Below are 20,368 nucleotides of genomic sequence, written 5' to 3'. Positions count from 1 at the left end.
GAAGGCTCTGGACAGAATTTATCTCAGACTTTTTGTATAAGGAAAAAGTATCAGCTGTGAAGACACCAGGAAGACCAGAGAAATTAATTTGTTTTAGAAAACAATTTTTAATAAACATGAATAAGTAACCTATTTAGAGAGGTTGGGCATGGACTATTTTTTTTGTTCTCCATTGTTTGTCACCCTCATACTAACAAACAATAAAGAAAGCCAGGCAAATGAGAGACATGGGTAATGCAGGTTTCAGAGTAACAGCCGTGTTAGTCTGTATTCGCAAAAAGAAAAGGAGTACTTGTGGCACCTTAGAGACTAACCAATTTTTCTGTACAAGTTTTTTCATGCAGTTGATAGATTTCCACTCCATACGGCTAAATGCAGTGCCTTGCATAATGACAGGTTTCAGAGTAACAGCCGTGTTAGTCTGTATTCGCAAAAAGAAAAGGATTGGTTAGTCTCTAAGGTGCCACAAGTACTCCTTTTCTTTTTGCGAATACAGACTAACACGGCTGTTACTCTGAAACCTGTCATTATGCAAGGCACTGCATTTAGCCGTATGGAGTGGAAATCTATCAACTGCATGAAAAAACTTGTACAGAAAAATTGGTTAGTCTCTAAGGTGCCACAAGTACTCCTTTTCTTTATGGGTAAGGCAGTTTCCTGTCATTTATTCAGTGTGTGGTGTAAGAAGACACCATAATGACAGACAATATTTATGAAGATCTGCTGTCAAAAAAAAATGGCCTCTTTGGACAAAGAGACTCATCAGAGACCCCCAAATCCCCTCCTCCTTTCCCCAGTGCTCACCTCACTTAATATGAAGTACATTACCAGTTGTTCAAACTCCAAATCTGGTCTCCTTGTCCAAAGTCCATTTTGGTAACAAGAAAATGGACATTGAACTAAAGAATTAACTAAGAATACACCAGACACTGAACCAATTTCCAGCCCTCCCCCATTTCTTTAACATAACAATGCTAGCATCATTTAACCAGCGACTAATTTAAAAGACACTGGTCCTGATTCTCCCCACTTACACTGACTTTTGCATCACTATTGATCTCACTGGTGTCACTCGTCATTTAGACAGAACTAAATGAGAGGAGAAGCAAGCCCAGAAGCACCACTGGTTACAAATGCCAGAGGAGGCACAGGTTTCCTCAGCCACGCTAGTCAAGTATAAGCCTCAGGGGTGGTTAACAAGGTAGGAAAAATAAGGCACTGTTGCAAAGAAGAATGCAACAATATTAGAGCTAAGCTAAGGTGCAGTCAGTCCCAAACTCGAGAGAGAAAGAACAGTAAGTTTCTCGAGGTGGATCCTGGTACTTTATAAAGCTGAGTTCGTTCACCAATTTAAATTAATTAGGTGCAAAAGTATTTGACAGAAATATTGCCTTTGCAGCACTTGTGTACAGCACCTTGCTTTGCAAATAGGAACAGACCCCAGGACTGAGAGCCAAACTGGACCTTCTAAACTGGGGTTGGAGAGGGACTGGTAACAGTTCAGGCTGAAATATGCCTGATATGTTACAACATCAACCAGAAAAAAAAAAAAAGGCAGCCTATCCGAGCTAAAGAGTATCAGCTATCTGTTAGCATTTGGCTACCTGGAGCAAGAGCCCTGAAACCCTGCACAGTTTCTGAAGATCTTCACACCACTAGCAGTTTACCTTACTTATTCTCTGATAACCATAAAAATAGGTGATTGTTTTTAATGAGCACTCATGTTATCTGCACTGCCCATATGTAAAAATGATACCTGCCTGCCTTCAGCTTGTGTGCATTTGAAATGGTCTTGCTCTGTGACAGATTTTTTCCTTACATGGAGCTATTGATTATATTGGTCAGCTATAGGCTAGTTATGGTACATAATCATAAAGCAAATATTAACCAATAAAGAACACCTAAACTTGTGCCCTCTGGATACCCAGTGTATGACATATAATAACAAAGAAAGCCCAGGTTTTAAGGATGTACCATACATATATGCTTTAACTTTGTAGTTTTCTGAATCAAGGGTATAAATTCATATTAAAAAACGTGGTAAGCATTTCACACCTTGCCCATGCATTTTCCACAGAGTCCATTTTGAATCTCCAGTCTTTAGCTCTTTGCATTTCAAAGCTATGGGATTAGAAATGGTGCATCTAATCAAAATCATGGCATTAGTGGGGAGGAGCAAACACTAGCACTAGGAGTGGGAGGCGGACACTGGTGGGAAAAGCAGCCCAAAAAGCACAGGGTCAGGTGTGGGTGGAGCCAAATTAGGAGCTGTGTATGCCATGCCTTCTTATTGGAAATTTACTCAGGAGTTAATATAGCTCCAAGAAGTGCTAGCTCGAGGGCTGGTCAGAAAACAAACAAAAAAAAAACATTTTGCAAAAAAAGTTGAGCTTTTGACATTTGTTTTCATTTTCCATTGGAACAAAACCTAAAATTTTTAGAAACGTTTCACAAAAAAATGAAAGCGAGTCCCACAGCTTCCAATTAACCAACAGCTCACTGGTTAGAGCACTCGCCTGGGGATGAGGAAAGACTGCTTGATGCAGAGCAGGGATTTAGACCTGGGGTCTCCCACATTTCAGCTGAATAAGAGCCTCCCAGGAGGAGAGAAAAATTCTATCCCGGACCTGAGAAAGTTTAATCAAAAGAGCAAAGATTCCGCAAAAAGTTCTAGTTTTGACTAATCAGCATTTTTCTACGAAAAGACGTTTTCTCAAAAAATTCCTGACCAGCTCTAGTTGGCTCCCATTCTGTGCCTGCTACCTCCCCTGCTATGGAGCGAGACTAGAGCACAGCAGGGAGGAGCCAGGTTTCCAGAGAAGATGGAGGCTCAGGAAGTGCCTGGTGGGCAGCAGGACTTTCTGCACTATAGGCCTGTTTTTTGCAGGATTTCAAGCAAGTGATTTCCAGGCAGCACTCTTGGCCCTTCGTGGAGTTTGGAAATCCCTCCAATCTGAGAGGGCAATTCTGTCCAGTTCATCCTGTGGAATTTCCAGCAGACTTCCCCTCTGCTCCTTGGAGGCTCTTCTACAGGAAGGAACAATTGGGCCACACTCTAGGCAATCTTCTACATGCTGCAGACTAATGGGAAAGTTATTAGTATAGCCCAGGGCAGTATTAACTTTGAAGGGAGCCCCTCTGTATTTTGAGGAGGAGTGACTGGTATGAGGGAAGCAGGACCTCACCTCCACTGGATCCCCTGAGATCTGTCAGACCCACGTTGCTCACAGTTCCACAGAGAAATTATTTAACCATAGGGCAGTGGTTTTCAAACTTTTTTCTGGCGACCCAGTTGAAGAAAATTGTTAATGCCTGTGACCCAACGGAGCTGGGGATGAGGGGTTTGTGGTGTGAGAGGGGCTCAGGGGTGGGGCAGAGGGTTGAAGTGCGGGGATGAGGGCTGCGGGGTGGGGCCAGGAATGAGTGGATCAGGGTGTGGGCGGGGCTTGGGGTGCAGGAGGCGGTCAGGGCTCTGGGCCGAGGGGTTTGGGGTGCATGAGGGGACTCAGGGGGGCTCAGGGCTGGGGCAGGCGGTTCGGGTATGGGAGGGGGGGTCAAAGCTCTGAGCTGGGGATGAGGGGCTTGGGGTTCAGGAAGGGGCTCTGGGTTTGGGGGGCTCAGGGCTGGGGCATGGGGTTGGGGCATGGGTTTACCTCGGGCAGCTCCCGGTCAGTGGCATAGTGGGGGTGCTAAGACAGGCTTCCTGCCTGTCCTGGCACCACAGACCGTGCTGTGCCCTGGCAGTGGCCATCAGCAGGTCCAGCTCCTCGGCGGAGGTGCACAAGTTGCTCTGTGCGTCTCTCGCCCGCAGGCACTGAACCCCCTCCCCCTCCCAGCTCCCATTGGTGGGTTTCTGGCTAATGGGAATGCAGAGTCAGTGCTCGGGGCAGAGGCAACACGCAGAGCCCCGACACCCCCCCACCTAGGAGCCGGACCTGCTGCTGGCCACTTCCAGGGTGCAGTGCGGCGTCAGAACAGGTAGGAACTAGCCTGCCTTAGCCAGGCAGCACCGCCCACGGGACTTTTAAGGGTCCAGTCAGCGGTGCTGATCAGAGACGCCATGACCCAGTGCCTTCCATTCCACAACCCTGTACTGGGTCATGGCCCGCAGTTTGAAAACAACTACCATATGGGGTGGGGTACACTATCCGGGACCTAAAGGAGGAGCAAACCTCCTTCATGGGACTGGTAATATTGCAGATGTATTACAAATACTGCATGAGAGACTTTTTTGTCATTCAAAGCTACCTGTTAGTGAAGTTCAGTATCATAAGTGATAGTGTAGTGTAGTACACAGATATACTTTAAATCAGCAGCTGCATTTTTAAATAATTTCTCTAATTCCCAGGCTTTACTTTTTATTTTTAACTTGTTTCTCTATAGACAAGATTTTCGAAAGTGATTACTGATAATAGACACTTCAATTTTTGGGTGCCCAATTTGAGGCACCTTACAGGGGCCTGACTTCTAAAAGTGAGGCACACCCCCTTTTTAGTCATTAGAAGTTGGACACACAGTAACTTTTGGAAATCTTAGTTTATATACTTGGAAACTGCTCCTTATATATTTTTTTTCTTTGCTGATAGATGTGAAGTTGTTATTTTTTCAGTGGACTCTATTGCACGTGTAAGGTCACACCTAGATTTGGTTGGCAAAATGGACTGTTTAGACAGCTCAAAAGAAGTCTCACTCCATGCAGAATGGTAATTTTCAGTTCAATGGCATTATTTATTTGAGAAACATTGCCTTATGTTGCTCCTGCCACTGCTTTTCACTACAGAAAACTTATGGACATGTGAACCTTCTTTTCAGAACTAGCGTCTAGCCTATGGTTGGTCCAAAAAATTTCATTTGAAGTGTTTGATGGAAAATTGACTTTGATTAAATGAATTTGTGAAAAGTGTTTGCTTTCCACAGAAGGTTTTGATTTTTTGCCAACAAGCTGAATGGTTGAAAAATGAAATGTTTTTGTTTTTCAAACAAAAACCAAAATATTTCTGACAGGCTCCCATTCTCTTCTATGGGCCAGGATCCTTTGACAGACTTTATCTCCCATGATGCACAGTGGCCATGTAACTGCCATGATATAGCACCTCCATGCACCAACAGGGAGGTCATGGCATACCAGAGTCCAACCAAGGAGCCCAGCCTGTAGAGAAGAATGGGAGTTTAAGGCAGTTCAACCACAAGTCTCATGAGGCACCACGACACTATTTCAGAATTGAATTTTTTTGATTGTTTGCCAAAATATATTTTGTGATCAGTTCTTGTGTAGCGCACTAGGAAATCAAGAGCTCTTCACAGCAGTTCTCAATTTCAGATGCAGATCTGTACCCTGATTTGCATCTTTCTATTTTGATTTTACTGACATAGACATTTGGGATTCAATGTGTCTAAGCATTGGACTTCCTAACTCCTGATTGTTTTGGAATGCAGGTGAGAAATGCTTGTCTGATGTTCCGTACGATGCCACCACTAATTATGAGAAGGAGAGTGAGATGATGCAGACTCATGTTATAGACCAGGCCATTAACAATGCCATCAGTTACCTAGGGGCAGAGTCTTTGCGTCCCCTTGTGCAGACACCTCCAGGCAGCTCTGAAGTAGCACCTATTATCAGCTCCATGTATCCACTCCACAAGCCTCTTGGGGACAATCATGCTCGTTCCAATCATACTGCTCAGGACACCGCAGTGGAAAACTTGTTGCTGCTTTCCAAAGCCAAATCCATCTCCTCTGAAAGGGATGCCTCCCCCAGCAACAGCTGCCAAGACTCAACAGATACAGAGAGTAATAATGAGGAGCGCAGCGGTTTAATTTACCTGACGAATCACATAGTTCCCCACGCAAGAAATGGCCTGTCTATAAAAGAAGAACAGAGGCAATATGAAGTCCTGAGGGCAGGTACTGACAATTCCCACGATGCTTTCAAAGTGATCACCAGCAATGGGGAGCAAGTAAAAGTTTACAAGTGCGAACACTGTAGAGTTCTTTTCTTGGATCATGTGATGTACACCATCCACATGGGCTGTCATGGGTTCCGCGATCCTTTCGAATGCAACATGTGTGGCTACCACAGCCAGGACAGATATGAATTCTCTTCTCACATAACACGAGGGGAGCACCGTTTCCACATGAGTTAAGACCCCTCCCACACAGATGCGATCTCGTCAGCTGTGCTACTGGAGCTGTATGAATGACAAAAGACACCAGTCTACTGGACAGTAAAAGCATCCAGAAATGAAAATTAGAAGACCTGGCCCAAGGAGTTTTCTCCTCTTGGTAGCATTGCAACTTAATTTTATAAAATGCATATTGATGTTTTTATTGAAAATATTTTGATCACCAAACCTTTAGTAAGTAGAAGCTTTTGTAGTCAGGTAGCTGAATCCACTTCCTTCTAGCGACTGCTTTCTGCAGACCTCTCTCCTCAACAGTTAGCATGTGCACAATGCACAAAAACTTGGCTGAGGGCTAGAAAGGCCTTGTGCTAACATGCTGAGAATCGGGCTCTTACACCAGACATACTTTTTTTTGACTTCCCATTATTACTTGGGTTACTGGGAAGACTTAATTAAAATAAAGACAAAGCGGCCCCACCAGAACCCTTGGGTGGTGCCATGGAGACCTGGAATGGTGTTGCGAGCCTAGACTCTTGACTGGCACTATTTTAGTAGTGAAGTAAAATAACACAATAGCACACGCCAAGGTGTGGATTTTCTTGCCAGCATGGCATACCTTATTTCTAGCGTGAGGCATAAGGCCAGTTGTTTAAAGTACGTGAGAAACACCCTTGTCATACATACTCAGGAGTGGAAATTGCATTTATTTGGAGAAAAGGGTTTTGTTGACCTTTAAAATAAATATTTTCCCTCCCTATTCAATAAAAAATCACTTTTTCCTTAAAAATATAAGGTTTAAAAATCTTTCCACATAAGAAAATAGCCATTTATGTAGGATTTTTTAAAAGGAGTTTTAATTATTTAGAAAAATATGATATTCAGTAGGAGAGAGAAAATGTTTGGAGAATATTTTTATGCATGCTTCTTTTGTTTGGGGGGCAAAATTTTTACAGCTGGCTGCAAAATTTCCAATTCACCCATTTTGCGTATGAAAATGCCCATTCTGCTTGCACCGCAAGTCCTCTGGCTAATTTTGTGGGCTGTGTCTGGAAAATTTAGCCTACAATGATTTTTTATTTTAAAGCACTGAGATGAATTAAACAGCCATTTAAAAAACGTATAGGGCCCATCCCCGCTTTTCTCTAAAATTAACTATTCATTAAGGGTTCCATCCTGCAAGATACTGAGCACTCTGGCCCCAATCTAGCAGAGCACTTCAGCATTTGCCTGAGTCGTCACATGAACATACATGGAACTATTCTTATGCTTAAAAATAATCCCAAATTTAAGGGGTTTTGTGCTGGATTGAGGCCAGAGCAAGGATCAAGCCCTATGAAACCAAAAACATTTATTCTGTCTTTTTTTCCCCCTCTCATTTAGAGCCCCCTTCTTGGCAAGACCCTCCCAACTAGCTGTTTAAATTCCAGTAAAATGAAAAGACATCTGACGCACAAAGACAGCCGATAGTAAAAACTGCCAATCTGTTTGTCTCTTCTTTAATTCCTCTTCCAAATAGCTCTTTCCTCTCCCCAAACAGCCTACCGGCTTTAAGACTGGTAATAGTGATATTTATGCAACTTGGTTAAGAATTGCTCTGCAGAGCTGGAATATTTCCACAACAGTACAGGTAATAATAACTAATTGATGGAGTTGCCCGACCCATTGAATGTACAAACATTTCCACTGTATAAGAGATTGGTACTACCCCATAAACAAAATACATATACTGCAACAAGACTATTTCTTAAATCTTGTAATACTATTATGTATTATATATATAGTCATTCATATTATGGACCAAATTCAGTAAAACTAGTGCACTTGCACCAAGGATGAATGGGATCCAATGGGTGTATATATTACATATGTATATTATATATAAACAGACAGAGGGGTCCTGGTTCTGCTTTCACTTATGCAGCTGTAAATCAAGAGCAACTCCATGGAGGCAACGGAATGATACTAGTGTAAGTGAGATTTAAATATGTTTTACACGTCAAACCCTCCCCCCACCACACACCCACATTATTTTGTTATACTGTACATTCATTCCTAACTATAAGAAATTTACTTTGTAAAAGCCAAGCTCCTTGGATCACAAGGGTGATATTACATAGAAAGAATGTATATAATGCATGGACTGTGTAAACACACGCAAACACACTTATGCACATACACTGGTGAAACAAGAATATGAACAACATCTTAAATTGCTGGTAGGATACCAGAAAAGAGACAGTAACATAAACTATAGCCCTGATTATGACCTTACACTGGTTAAATTCCATTGATTTCAGTGGAGGTACTCCCGGTTACAATCTGGCCCCTATGCATCAGGCAGGGCAAAGCCAAGAGTGGCAATGCTATCCACTTTTTGTGCCAAAAAGATTTCCTCACTGAGTCTGTTGCAAGTCCTGTGTCAACAAAGACTGTACATACTGGTGAGCCAATAGCATTTAAACATGCTTCTAGGAAGAATCTGATATTAAAACTACAAGGGAAGGGCAGACATAACTTACACTAAGAGGAGTTCTTTTTTTATTTCATAGTTTACATTCTATTTCTTTTGAATTGTCATGCTTTTACAGGGCCTAATTCATCCTCACACCTTCATTGCGAGCTGTTCCCCCTGCCATTCTGACCAGGGAGGTACACGATCATTGCTGAGAGTCTCTTCAGTGACCTCTTTGCGTCAGTGGTAGATAACTGGACAGCTGAGTTACCTTAATCGCCTGGAAACAGGGAGCTGGTTCTGTTACTGATATTCATGGCCCTCTCACAGTTTAAAGTGTTATACAATCTATACACAGGTTATTTTTAGCTTTTGAAAAAATATCTTTTTCTTAACACAGTTCAGACCATAAGGAAACTCTCTTTTAGGGCATTTCTTTGCTAAAGCCCACAAAGTAGAGGGCCAAAGTCACTACTGATGTAAGCAGGCACCTTTCTAGTGAACTGGTGCCCACTTAAGAGATGTGTGGATTCTGGCCTTTAGAGTGAAACGTTTAATTATAAAATTTCTGATTCAGAGGATTTCTCTGCATTTAAATGGGTTGGGGGCTACGTCACTTGTTTTCTCAACATGCACACACAAGTGTGTGGTTGTGTGGCTCATACATAACTAGATAGAGTTATGTATCATATGATAATTTTCACAGTGGATGTGTTTCTTGGCTCTAGGCTTTTCCTATTTATATGAGAGTATGTGAATGTTGTACAATAAATAATACAGTTGTATAATTTAGCTTATTAATAAGATACAGTGTATCAGAAGGAGTAGCATAACAGCAGTAGCCGCAGCATTCCTTGTTTGTAGAGGGGCTTTTGTTTCACACTGTTTGCACAAAAATCAGCCTCTCTTTGTTTGGAAATAAATGTATTGATAATTTTATTTATGGGGATGAACACAGGAGGGAAAAACGATCCATGTACTAGGAACTCGTCTGTCTGCAGTTAAACAAATTGTGCCCGTAGATAACCATGTTAGTGTAACCTCCCTTTTCTCCTCCTAGGCTCTGGTGTACCAGCCTATCATGGTTTATCTCTACCTTAAAAAAAAAAAAAAAAGAGTAAACCTGTTGAACGGCTTTAAGTTAAGTTGATACCTGTTTTAAAAAAGATGTAAATAGCAATGTAGTAAAAACTGCTTTTCAGAATTTTTTCCACAGCTGGTTTCTCCCCCCTGCCTTTTATATCTGATATATAAACAAGTTGTATTTACACATTTTTTTTTGTTGTGAATTTATATTGTAAACCCCATTTTCTTTAAAACCATTGTATTTACATTGCAGATTTTTATGAAATTTGCTTGATTTTTTTTAATTAAATTATGTCTGGAAGGTGAGCTGTATCTTGTAAGAGAGACAGGTTGGTAAAAGACTTGTCTTTAATTGCTGTAGTGATATTCTGCACAGCTTAAACCCTTTCGTGCATGAGTGACTCTGCGTGCACATGTAAGAGAAGGGGGGGCAAAGTGGAACAAGGAAGAGCGCATGAAGCTGTTTTTCTTGATTTTCTGTTCACATCTACACTCGTGCAACTGTATGGAAGTCAGTAAAGTTAAACCAGCCTAACGCAAGCGGGAGATAATCAGACCCTTGATCTTTATACATAGCAGATGCAATGCAGCCAGAGAGCGGCTCTTCATTGTGCCACAGCACTGATGTATTTTGGCCATAAAATCCCAAGAGAGGGGCCCTGCCTGAGTCATGCTGGGGGGCATGGATGATCGTGCAGTTTGGTACAGCCTACACAGGGGCTTATAAACCACTAACAACTTCCTTTGCTGCCAGCATATGGGGAAAGAGAAAGGGAGCACGATCCTAGGCTAAGTGTTTTGGGCTCTTACAAGCCAACCTAATTTAGGAATACGTCAGTCTTCTCTACTGCCACATAAAGAGGATGGCATGTAGGGAGCAGCAGGATCCAGCCACTGCAGATGAGAGCTTGAAGCCTCCTATACACCCACATCTAACTCCTGCTCTTCACATTTAAGGCTAGCTTCACAAAAGGATTTTGGTGTCTAGCTGTCATTTTAAGTGCATAAATCCTCAAATCAGGCTTCACAGACTTGCACAATACCTCTGCTTAGCAGCCCCCTCAACTTCCTGCCCTCTCAACTTTTGCTGTAAAAAAAGTTTCCTGGGCACCTGCTTCTGCATAGGAATACTGCCACCTCCATGCCACGTGTCCATCTGCCTAAGCCCCAGAGTGAGTCACAAGCTGAGGCAAGGTGGGTGTTCCTCCACCTAACTCCCCTGCAAGGCTCAACACAGTAAGTTCAGAGCACACCTAACAGATCAGGCCCCTATAGACAAGTTCACACAAAATGGCCGAGGCAAGGGAGAAGAGCTCCCACATAATACTTAGCCCTGACATTAGGCTACTCATCTGGGAGACCCTGTACTGACCACTCAAGTTCAAATATACCCTTCCCTGAGAGGGAGAAGGGATTTGACCGGGAATCTAGGCAAGTGCCCTAACCACCACTTTTCAGAGGTGCTAAGTGAGATATTCTGCTGTGGGGCTCCCTAAGTCGCTGCTGTAAAAGCGGTTCCATTGTGGACACATTTTTAGAAAGTCATTGGAGCAGGGGGCCTGGGTCTCTCAGCTCCCAAGTGAGCGCTCTAACCCGGCTACAGAGGCATTCTCACATGCACCCAGTGAGTCGGTCATTGTTTAGTCACAGCGGCACAACTTCAGTAGGTGAGACTGCAGGAGCCCCACGTATGACTATACCACAGGCTGGTGATGTGGGCACTCATGTGCAAGGTGATAGAGCCTTCTTCAAGTCCCTTCTCCCACGGAGGGCAAGGGGACTTAAAACAGGGGGTCTCCCACATCCCAGGTGACTACCCTAACCACTGGGCTAAAAATTATGAGGGAGCCCCTCCTTTCGGCTTCTTGCAAAAATAATCCAGGCACCTCACTCCACCACAGGGGCTGCAGCTGAGAACCCCAAGCAAAAGGAGTTACCTAGCTCTGAGAGAGGGACAGGGCTTGGCATCTCTAGTTTAGGCAGGAAGCTGCCTAATGTGCTGGATTTTGTGAATCACATTTTGAGGCGTCCATCTCTCCCCTTTTGTCATATAGGGAGCCTATGCATCCAACTCAGGTTTGTGAAGCCCAGTGATTTCCAGGCAACTAAAAATTAGGTGTGATGACACTCAGAATTGCCACACCTATGTTCTGTTGTGACTCTAGCCCTTAAGGACAACCTGGCAAACTGGCTCTGAAATTGCTGTTTCAGTGCCCTCTCCCTTCAACGATCAGTTTGACTGAGTGGTATTTGACTTTAGTTGTCTCTTTCACTCCAGCCCTCGTTCCGCTCTTTCACTGGCAAGGATAGCTATAAAGAACACAATTGTCCCTGCTTGAAGAATCATGGTAATTAGGAACACAGCACCCTGGAAATTATTTCCATTATAATTTACTGTCACAATGATTTCTCTTCGGGACCTTTCAACAGAGTCTCCATCCCTACTATCCCTTTCAAACCTTCTGCATAAACAACAGCAAAGGGAAATACAGCTCTGTTTTTTGCTTCAGACAAGGAGTTTGTAAATATTTTGTACAGCTGGTGATTTGTGAGCACACTGATGAAGGAAAAAAAGAGGACAGCGTGCGCAACGGTTCATACTTTATGGTACCTCAAATCCAAATTTGGTCAAGTGAATTTATGATTTTGCTACTCATAATAAACCACACTTACAGCTTTGTTTCCTTATTTACTGTAACATGCAAATTATATCAAATAAAATTACACTACAGTTTTAAATTTCAGTAGGCAGCACTTGTGGAAATAAACATGGGCGGTTTTAAGAACTTCCAGTCACATGCACTAGACCAAATCTTGATGGCTTTACTCGGTGTTACTAAGTCCTTGCACTCATCCCAAAAACACCCAGTGACTTAAATGGGAGATTGTGAGACTAAAAACTGCGCAAGGACCTCAGGGCCCATTGTGAACATGCACAATGTTTCAGAGATACCTCATTGCACCTTTTGTAGTACTTGCTTTGCTGTTCTTGCAGCCTGATTAACATAGACACCATTGTAGGTGCAAAGATACCAATTGGCCATAAGTGCTATGTAAGTGCAAAGTACAATTAAGACTGCCCAACATTCTCACCGCTGGGTAAATCTACATTTAGGCATCTAAAGTTGAAAGGTAGTTTCAGAAGTGCTCAGCACCCACAAATCACAGCAAAACCAGTTGGAGCTGTGGATACGCAGCACCTTCAAAAGTCAGGCCACTTTTATTTAAGTATCAAAATGTGGATTTAGAAGCCTAACTTTAGGCAACCAGATCTGATAACATTGGCTATTACCATCTTTTTATTATTATTATAAAAATACATATTCAAACTGTAACTAGAAAAATGAGATGTATTTCTTTCCCTTCCTATAGGCTGAGCATGTTAAATTATTTTGGTTAACTTGAGGTAGTCAGAAAATAAGGGGTATGCCACTGTAAACACTGGCGTTTTCAGCAAAAGGCAAACCAACGAACCTGCAAATTCTTTGGCTTAAAACTCAAATATTTGTATTCTGAAATGCTACTGCAGTGCCTCAATGGGCCAATTGTCTTGGTTGGACTACATCTTCCATGATGCACCACAGTATCCTCTCTCCGCAAGGGGAGGCAATGCATTGTAGCAGTTGCCTGGCCACACCATATCATGGGAGATGAAGTCCAACTAGGGAGAGCAGACCATAGAGGAGAATGGGAGCTCAAGCTACCTGATGATGGTCTTTTTAATCTGCATGCCTGCCCCTGGAATCACTGCTGCTTTGCATTGGATGAAGTGAGCTGTAGCTCACGAAAGCTTATGCTCAAATAAATTGGTTAGTCTCTAAGGTGCCACAAGTACTCCTGTTCTTTTTGCTGCTTTGCAGACACATGATAATATATAGATGCCTTGGTGGGTGAGCACTTAGCACCCTGTACAGTTACCACAGCTCTACATGACACCAGCCATCGGTAATTTCATGTTCGAAGCATATTACGAGTGTTAACTCTTCCATCACAGCTGGCAGGAAAGTATGGCAATACTGTTATCCCATTTTACAAACAGGATAACTGAGGTACAAAAAGGTTAAGGCCCAACTTTCCCAGGCCATGTGCTCTTCTTTTTTGGTACTTCAGTTTCTGGGCACACAGCATGAAACACCCAGAGTTTGCTTTTCAGAGGTGCTAAGTAACCTAACTGAAATCAATGGGGGCTGCAGAAGCTCAGCATCGCTGGAAACCTGGGTTGTCTAAAGCTGCGTACTCAAAACCTGAAGCACCAAAACTGAGGATACTTCCCCCCAAAATCCAAGGCCAGAAAGCAAAGCCATTTTCAAAGCTGGGGTTAGAATTCAGGAGTTTCCGAGTTCTTATTGACCATTTTTAGGTGGCATGTGTGAAATGGCAGTGAATATGGATCAAAATTCTGTGGTCCTTAATTAAGGAAAACCCCTATTGGACTGCAAAGACTGCAGTGGGAATTTTGGTCAGTTAAGGACTATGGCATTTAGCCTTGCATTTTTATTATTATTTTTAAATAAGATCTCACTGCTTTAAAGAATGTCCCAGGTCATGGAACGATTCCCAGTTTTATCTGTCCTAACCACATGTATTAAACATGTGAATGATAGAGGGCAGCTGTGGGTGCTGTTTCTGCTGCCACCGCCGGCTGCAAATCACACAAACCAACGCCTTCCTGTCCCTTGGGAGAGAAGTGAAGGTTCTGGTTTGTAAGCAGTTAGAAAAAAATAAATCTACACCTTGCAGCAGACGGTGGGCCTTGGGCTGGCTGGGTGAGGAAGTTAATCAGCACTGAGCAGGCTGTTCGGGATGAGGCCAAACAGATGGTTAGTCTCTGAAACGGCAAAACGGGAAGCAGATGTGGCCACCGCTTCTCCCCATGCATAACTGGGAACCAGCCGGTTGGTGAGGAAATTTGCATAACAAGGATAATTTGGTAGCAAAACTGTCCCTTGAAATGATCTGCATGGATCCAGGCACTGTTGACAATTTTCACTTCTTGTTTCCCAGTCATTGTTCAACTAGATTACATTTTCGTTCTGAATTTGGTGTTTGCCCAAACCTTTTCTTAGCTAACTTCCAGGGAAAGCTACTGTGCAATCAGAGCAGCAGCAAGCTGGCACTAAAACTATCATGGTGAAATCCTGGCTCCACTGAAATCAAAGGAAGTTTTAGTGGCATCAGGATTTCAACTGCAAAGTCCACTGCAAACAATATAAATGCAAGCCTGAAACAAACAATAAAACTGGGTCTGAACTAATAGACTATATTCTAATACCTCTGAAGTTTATGATGGTCAGTTAGAAGTTCGGTACAGACACAGGGATGAAGCAAAACCTTGGAAAATTTTGATCCAGAAGTTTTGAAGGTCAGGCTTGACAAAGCCCTGGCTGGGATGATTTAGTTGGTGTTGGTCCTGCTTTGAGCAAGGGGTTGGACTAGATGACCTCCTGAGGGCCCTTCCAACTCTAATATTCTATGATTCTATGATTTGTTCAGCTCTGGCCCATCTCTAATAAATATGTATTACTCTTCTTTGATGGGTAAATTTAACTGGAGTGTCAGCCAGAGTATTCAAGGGCCTTCTCACTGGGCAATAGTTTTTCACACCAAAACATATGTAGAAGTCAGCAACAGGGTAAACTAGGTTGTGTGAGCCTCTCTCAGACAACTAGATTATGTTCTTTAAATGAAGGGGTAGAGACCTGCCTTCTTCCTCTCTGCTCACCTCTATTTTCGTTTTTGAAGAGGCACAGTTGTTCCTCCTATTTTCTTACCTGTAAATTGCAATGACTACATATCTAGTTTCCTGTTGAGCTGCAGCCAGAACACTAGAATTCTGATATACCAGCAATGCCCAGACTATCGGCTGTAGGGCACTTGCTGGTGGATCTGTGGAGAGCAGGCTGGGGTCATGGTGCTGGCTCTTCATCCTTGTTTCAAGCTGCTAAAAATCACATTAAAAAAAAAGACGCCTTAAATATTTTCATAATATGACTTATCCATGTAAGCAATTGCTGTGCTCACCCAGCAACGTTACGTGAATTTAAATGGAAGGGCAGGTGATTCATGGGATAATCGTTCTGTTAAAAATGTGGTCCTCACTATGAAAAACAGTTTAAGAACCCATCTAGGCTAGGATACTCGTTACCTACTGATTTGGTACTTCAGAAAGACAGCTGGGCAGCCAGCACTGAAAATTCCAGGGGACACAACAGTTGTGAAGGTCTGCATCTTTGCAACATCGTGGCACCTGGTGAAAAGGAGTTTGAGACATAACAGAGCCCAGATGAGTGCTACAGTCCTGCTGCTTTAAAGTAAGGAAGATTTTTACACACACACACCGCCAAGTGACAATTTTCTGTCTGTGAAGGAGTTTTCGTCTCTTATACCTTCATCACTACTACTAACAGGTCTATTACCTGAAGTTTTTAGTTTACAGTGAATAATATTACTATTTGAGTTGAAATGAATCAAACATGCTGCAGGCTTCATGGATTCTATGAACTGAAGCTCATATCCAAAGAGCCCTTAGCTATTGGGAAAGTTCAGATCTGGAGCCAAACTTTGTGGCTTGGTCTCATCTTGATTTAAAATATATAAAATTTACTTCTAAAGGGAGGCATCTGATTGGCTGATGGAGTTTCCAGTGTGCGGGTATGGAAACTATTGTGGTGTCACGCTCCAGAATTTTACATAACTGCTTGACAATAAAAAGAGCATAAGGAGCAAATCATTGACTGAAACACACACTTGCAGTAATTAAATCAGAATAATTAAATATATTTTCCTTTTCTGATAGTTTAACAGGACATATTTGAAAGATTTCCCCAATGCAAAAGTCCTACTTTAAAACACAGTTTCATAACACTAGTGACTTGACCAGAGAAAACAAAATTCATATGAATAGACAACCAACATATAAATAGTATGTTATTTGCATAGTCTACAGAGACTTATGTAACACATGTGAAAGTTCAGTGATACACGTATGTGGTTTTTGGAACCCATTAAAATTGGTACAAAGAAGAAATATTACTTCTGCTTTGGGAACATCTGTCTTGCTCTTTTTTTGTAAATGTAAAATGTAGGCAGAGATACTGATGTGAAAATAAATAAATAAATAAAAGATTAGACTAATCCTGAGCTCACTTATTCTGGTGCCTATCAGGAATAAATCCATTGAAGTCACCAGTGTAAACCCGAGTACGTGACAATGCTTAGGCCATTTAAGTATAACAGCTACTGTTTGCAACATTCTGCTTCTCTTGATCTAGTCACAAATACACTGCATTTAAAAGTCCTTTGGGTGGATTGTTGATCCTGATTTATATTCTAGATATGTGCATGGGGGAAACACTAGGATTTTATGAGGACAGCTGAAGACAACTATTAAAGAACAGAAAAGTCTTTTAAACAAAGGATCTTTACTTTGATTCCCATCCCCAAACCACAGTAAGGAGACTAAATATCTATTTGAGTTTGGTTCTTTGTGGTTCAGCAATAATTCAGTCATTTAAGGTAGGGGGAAACGTACTGGAAGCGATAGGGAAACCAGAAGGAAAATGAAGAGTGGTGGAAAATTGGGTGAAAAAATTAATACATTAGATTCAGCAGTGGTGAAGAAGAAAATTACTCCTTCGCCATAAAGGGATTACTACCACAGAATTAGCCAAAGCCAAAACCAGTGCAGTTCAGGAAAAGTTGTGACTCTCGAACCCTTGCTAGTTTACATTGGGGATGAATTTGGTCACTTGTCTTTATTAGCCTGAAATTTATGACATTAAACTGCTTTTGTTTGGATTTAAAAAACAAATGCAGGTGCAGTTCTCCCACATATTAATTCGTTTGTACTTCTATAGCACCTGCCATCAGAGAATCACAAAGCACTTTACAAATATTCATTAATTAATAATCCCACCACCAGCATTGCCAGTTCTTGTAATTTTATCATAAGTCTCACAAAATTTGAGTTTTTTTCCCAAAGCCCTAGTGTCTGGCGATTTATTGAGAATTTTTTTTTAGAAAGGACATTTCTAGCCCTCATGGATGTGGAGAAAAGCTTGAAAACGTAACTTGAGTGCAGCCTAACAGCTGAAAAACAAGAGGGCAAACACTCAAATTTATTTTTTTTTAAATATCTCATGATTTTTGAAGCAAGGTGCATGGCTTTCAAATGCTTGGGGTTGGCAATACCCCATGAGACTGCTATCCCCATTTTACTGAGGGGGAAACTGAGGCATGGCTCAATTACTTACTGAAGGCCACAGAGCAGGATTGGGACTGGGACCCAGGTCTTCTAATTCTTTGTGTACTTCTTCTACCCAGTAGACCAATCTCCCTCCCAAAAGCAGGAAGAGAACTCATGAGTGCTCACTCTCGCTGCTTTGCTCTAACTACTTAACCACTCCAATAGCTGGAAAAGGACAAGTTCCGACTGCCTGTAACCTGATCTAGCCACCAGACCACATTACTTTAGGATACATTATTCAAAACATTTCACCATTTATATCATTTGAGGAAGGGGAATTACTTACTTCCCTCTCATTTCCTCACACAAGATTTCATAGTAACATTGCCCAAAAGTTTCAGGTTGTTATTTTGGCCCTCAGCAATCTACATGATCCTCTACATCACTCCTTGGTGATATTCAAGCTTCCAAATGCCTGTAACGTGATAGGTATATAAAAAACAAGAAGAAGTTCCTCTAAGTGCCTCATGGTATTGAAGACCCACTTTGGTTCAGCTGTGGATGTATGATGGTTGCAAATCACATTTTTAAGGCAATAAATTATATTTGACATATTGGCCCCAACCTGAAACACAAAGCTAAGGGGGCTGATTCACCTCTCAATTATTCCAGCATAACTTGGGAGCAACTCAAGAAGTCAGTAAAGCTACACTAGTGTAAGTGAATCAGGCCCAAAGAAAAGGAACTGCTCGCTGGATTTGGTTAACGTGCTGACTTGCAATACAGTACATAAGGGTTACTGAAAAAAAAAAAAGTCTGCACAACTATTAACATGCAAAATAGAAACTCAAGATAAACCGTGGAAAGAGGGTGGGATTTCCAGAAAATAGAGAAGGACTTGCTACACCCTGCTTGTCAAGTTTTGCAGGATCACCACAGCTTCTCTGGAGAAAAAGGGAGGAAAAAAGCTAACAGCTTTCCTTTTGCTTCTACTTCTCCTAAATAAACTGCTTGCCTAATTTCCTTTGAAATTAGAGAAATGTTCCCTTTGAAAACCATTATTTCCACACGCTACAGGGTCGTGCACATTTTCTACACAGCCTGCTGGAAACTTGCACAGTTTGGGATAATAATATTATTAAATGAACAGCTTGCTTTTCTACGTATGTGTCAAAACCTAAGTAACAATAAACGTAACCAAGTTAATATTTCTGATTGTGTGTGCGTGCGCACCTGTGTGTGGGGAGATTCTGTGTCATTTAGATCTGAAAAAAACACTATTCAAAATCATTTCTGTGCAGCAAGGTGGGCCAAATTCTTCTTGTGTGTAACCTTATTTCATTCAGTGGCATTACACGTGGCATGATGTAGCCCTTATTGCTACATATTCTGCTTACGCTTTCTGAAAGACATTTTTGTAACGTTTTATAATCGCAGTCCATTTGCAATAGCTACCACCAAGTGAAATGCTAAAGAAACAAAACTGTTGAATAAGGCCTATCTGTGGTATGTGTGGGGTTTTTGGTTTTTGGGGTTTTTTTTGGGGGGGTGGTGTTATTTTTTGGTACAGCTCCTTCACCAACTAGTCCCTTTCCATTATGGTTCCCCCTCTGAACACAATGGCTCTAAGTCCTGCAAACACCTATACATATGTTTAACAGTGCAGGACTGGGGTTATACAATATACCCTGGGCCTGATCCAAAGCCCACTGAAGTCAAATGGGAGTTTTTCCCATTAGACAATCACACAGAAATTCATCTGCTCCTGTTCTTTATTTCCCAACGGAAGCACAAGGCCTTAAGGTGACATAATCATCTTCACCATTTACAACTGGATTAGGATTTTAGGCAGGAGGGGAATAAACAGCAGGAACAGCTGACCAGCTAAGTCTCTATTTTCTAGGGAAAATGCTCACATTTCCACCAAGATAAAAAGGGTTTTACTGCCAGCTGTACATTTTAGGCTTTCCTAATGCTTGTCAGGCAGTAGAAAAAGATCAAAAATAGCCTCTTTTCTGCAAATTGTCCTGCGCTGGTTTAAAGAAAACCTGCCTGTGCAACTGGAAGATACAGGAACCCACAAAGCTAAGTAGAGGAAACACTGCTTATTGAAGTTATTCTCCTGAAATTGTAATTTAGAACCTAGATGTGTGGCAACCCTACCTGGACAGTCTGGTTTTTGGTTTCTGTGTCCAGGTGCCATTTAGATTTGCCAGGTGCTTGGTTTTCAACCGGAAAGTCCGGTTGACAAGAGGACCTGGCAACCCTAAATGGCACCCAAACAAAAAGTCTGGTTACTGCGGGGTAGAGGGAGGCAGCGGGTCGTTAACCTTCACCAGTTCAGCCCGGGCTACCTCCTACCTGCAGGCAGGTTCTTTGAGATGAGCCTGCCAGAGACAGCAGGAGAGGAGCAAGCAATGGGGGTGGGACTTTGGGGAGAAGATGTGGAGCAGGGGTGAGGCCTGGGGGGAAAAGTCAGAGAAGGGGGTGGGGCCTTGAAGGAAGAGGCAGAGCAGAATCAGG

The 20,368-nt window shown here is 42.2% G+C and overlaps 1 protein-coding gene across 10 annotated transcripts in view; it reads left to right on the top strand.

Moving 5' to 3' along the window:
* The window catches only part of IKZF1 (IKAROS family zinc finger 1), a 103,133-nt gene extending 83,994 nt beyond the window's left edge, over nucleotides 1–19,139 (top strand). For 5 of the 10 annotated variants that reach the window (XM_073332720.2, XM_073332717.2, XM_073332716.2 and 2 more), the window contains one exon: nucleotides 5,437–19,138. In XM_073332720.2, coding sequence (XP_073188821.1) covers nucleotides 5,437–6,143 — 707 coding nt within the window. In that variant the 3' untranslated portion in view covers nucleotides 6,144–19,138. Of the gene's footprint in view, nucleotides 1–5,436 lie in introns of all 10 variants that reach the window. The other 5 variants (XM_073332718.2, XM_073332723.2, XM_073332722.2 and 2 more) reach the window with 2 other exon arrangements.
* Nucleotides 19,140–20,368: the final 1,229 nt, after the last annotated feature.

This window comes from Lepidochelys kempii, chromosome 2 (assembly GCF_965140285.1).
Source record: "Lepidochelys kempii isolate rLepKem1 chromosome 2, rLepKem1.hap1, whole genome shotgun sequence".
Lineage (NCBI taxonomy): Eukaryota > Metazoa > Chordata > Testudines > Cheloniidae > Lepidochelys > Lepidochelys kempii.
This window is presented reverse-complemented; position numbering and strand designations above follow the sequence as displayed.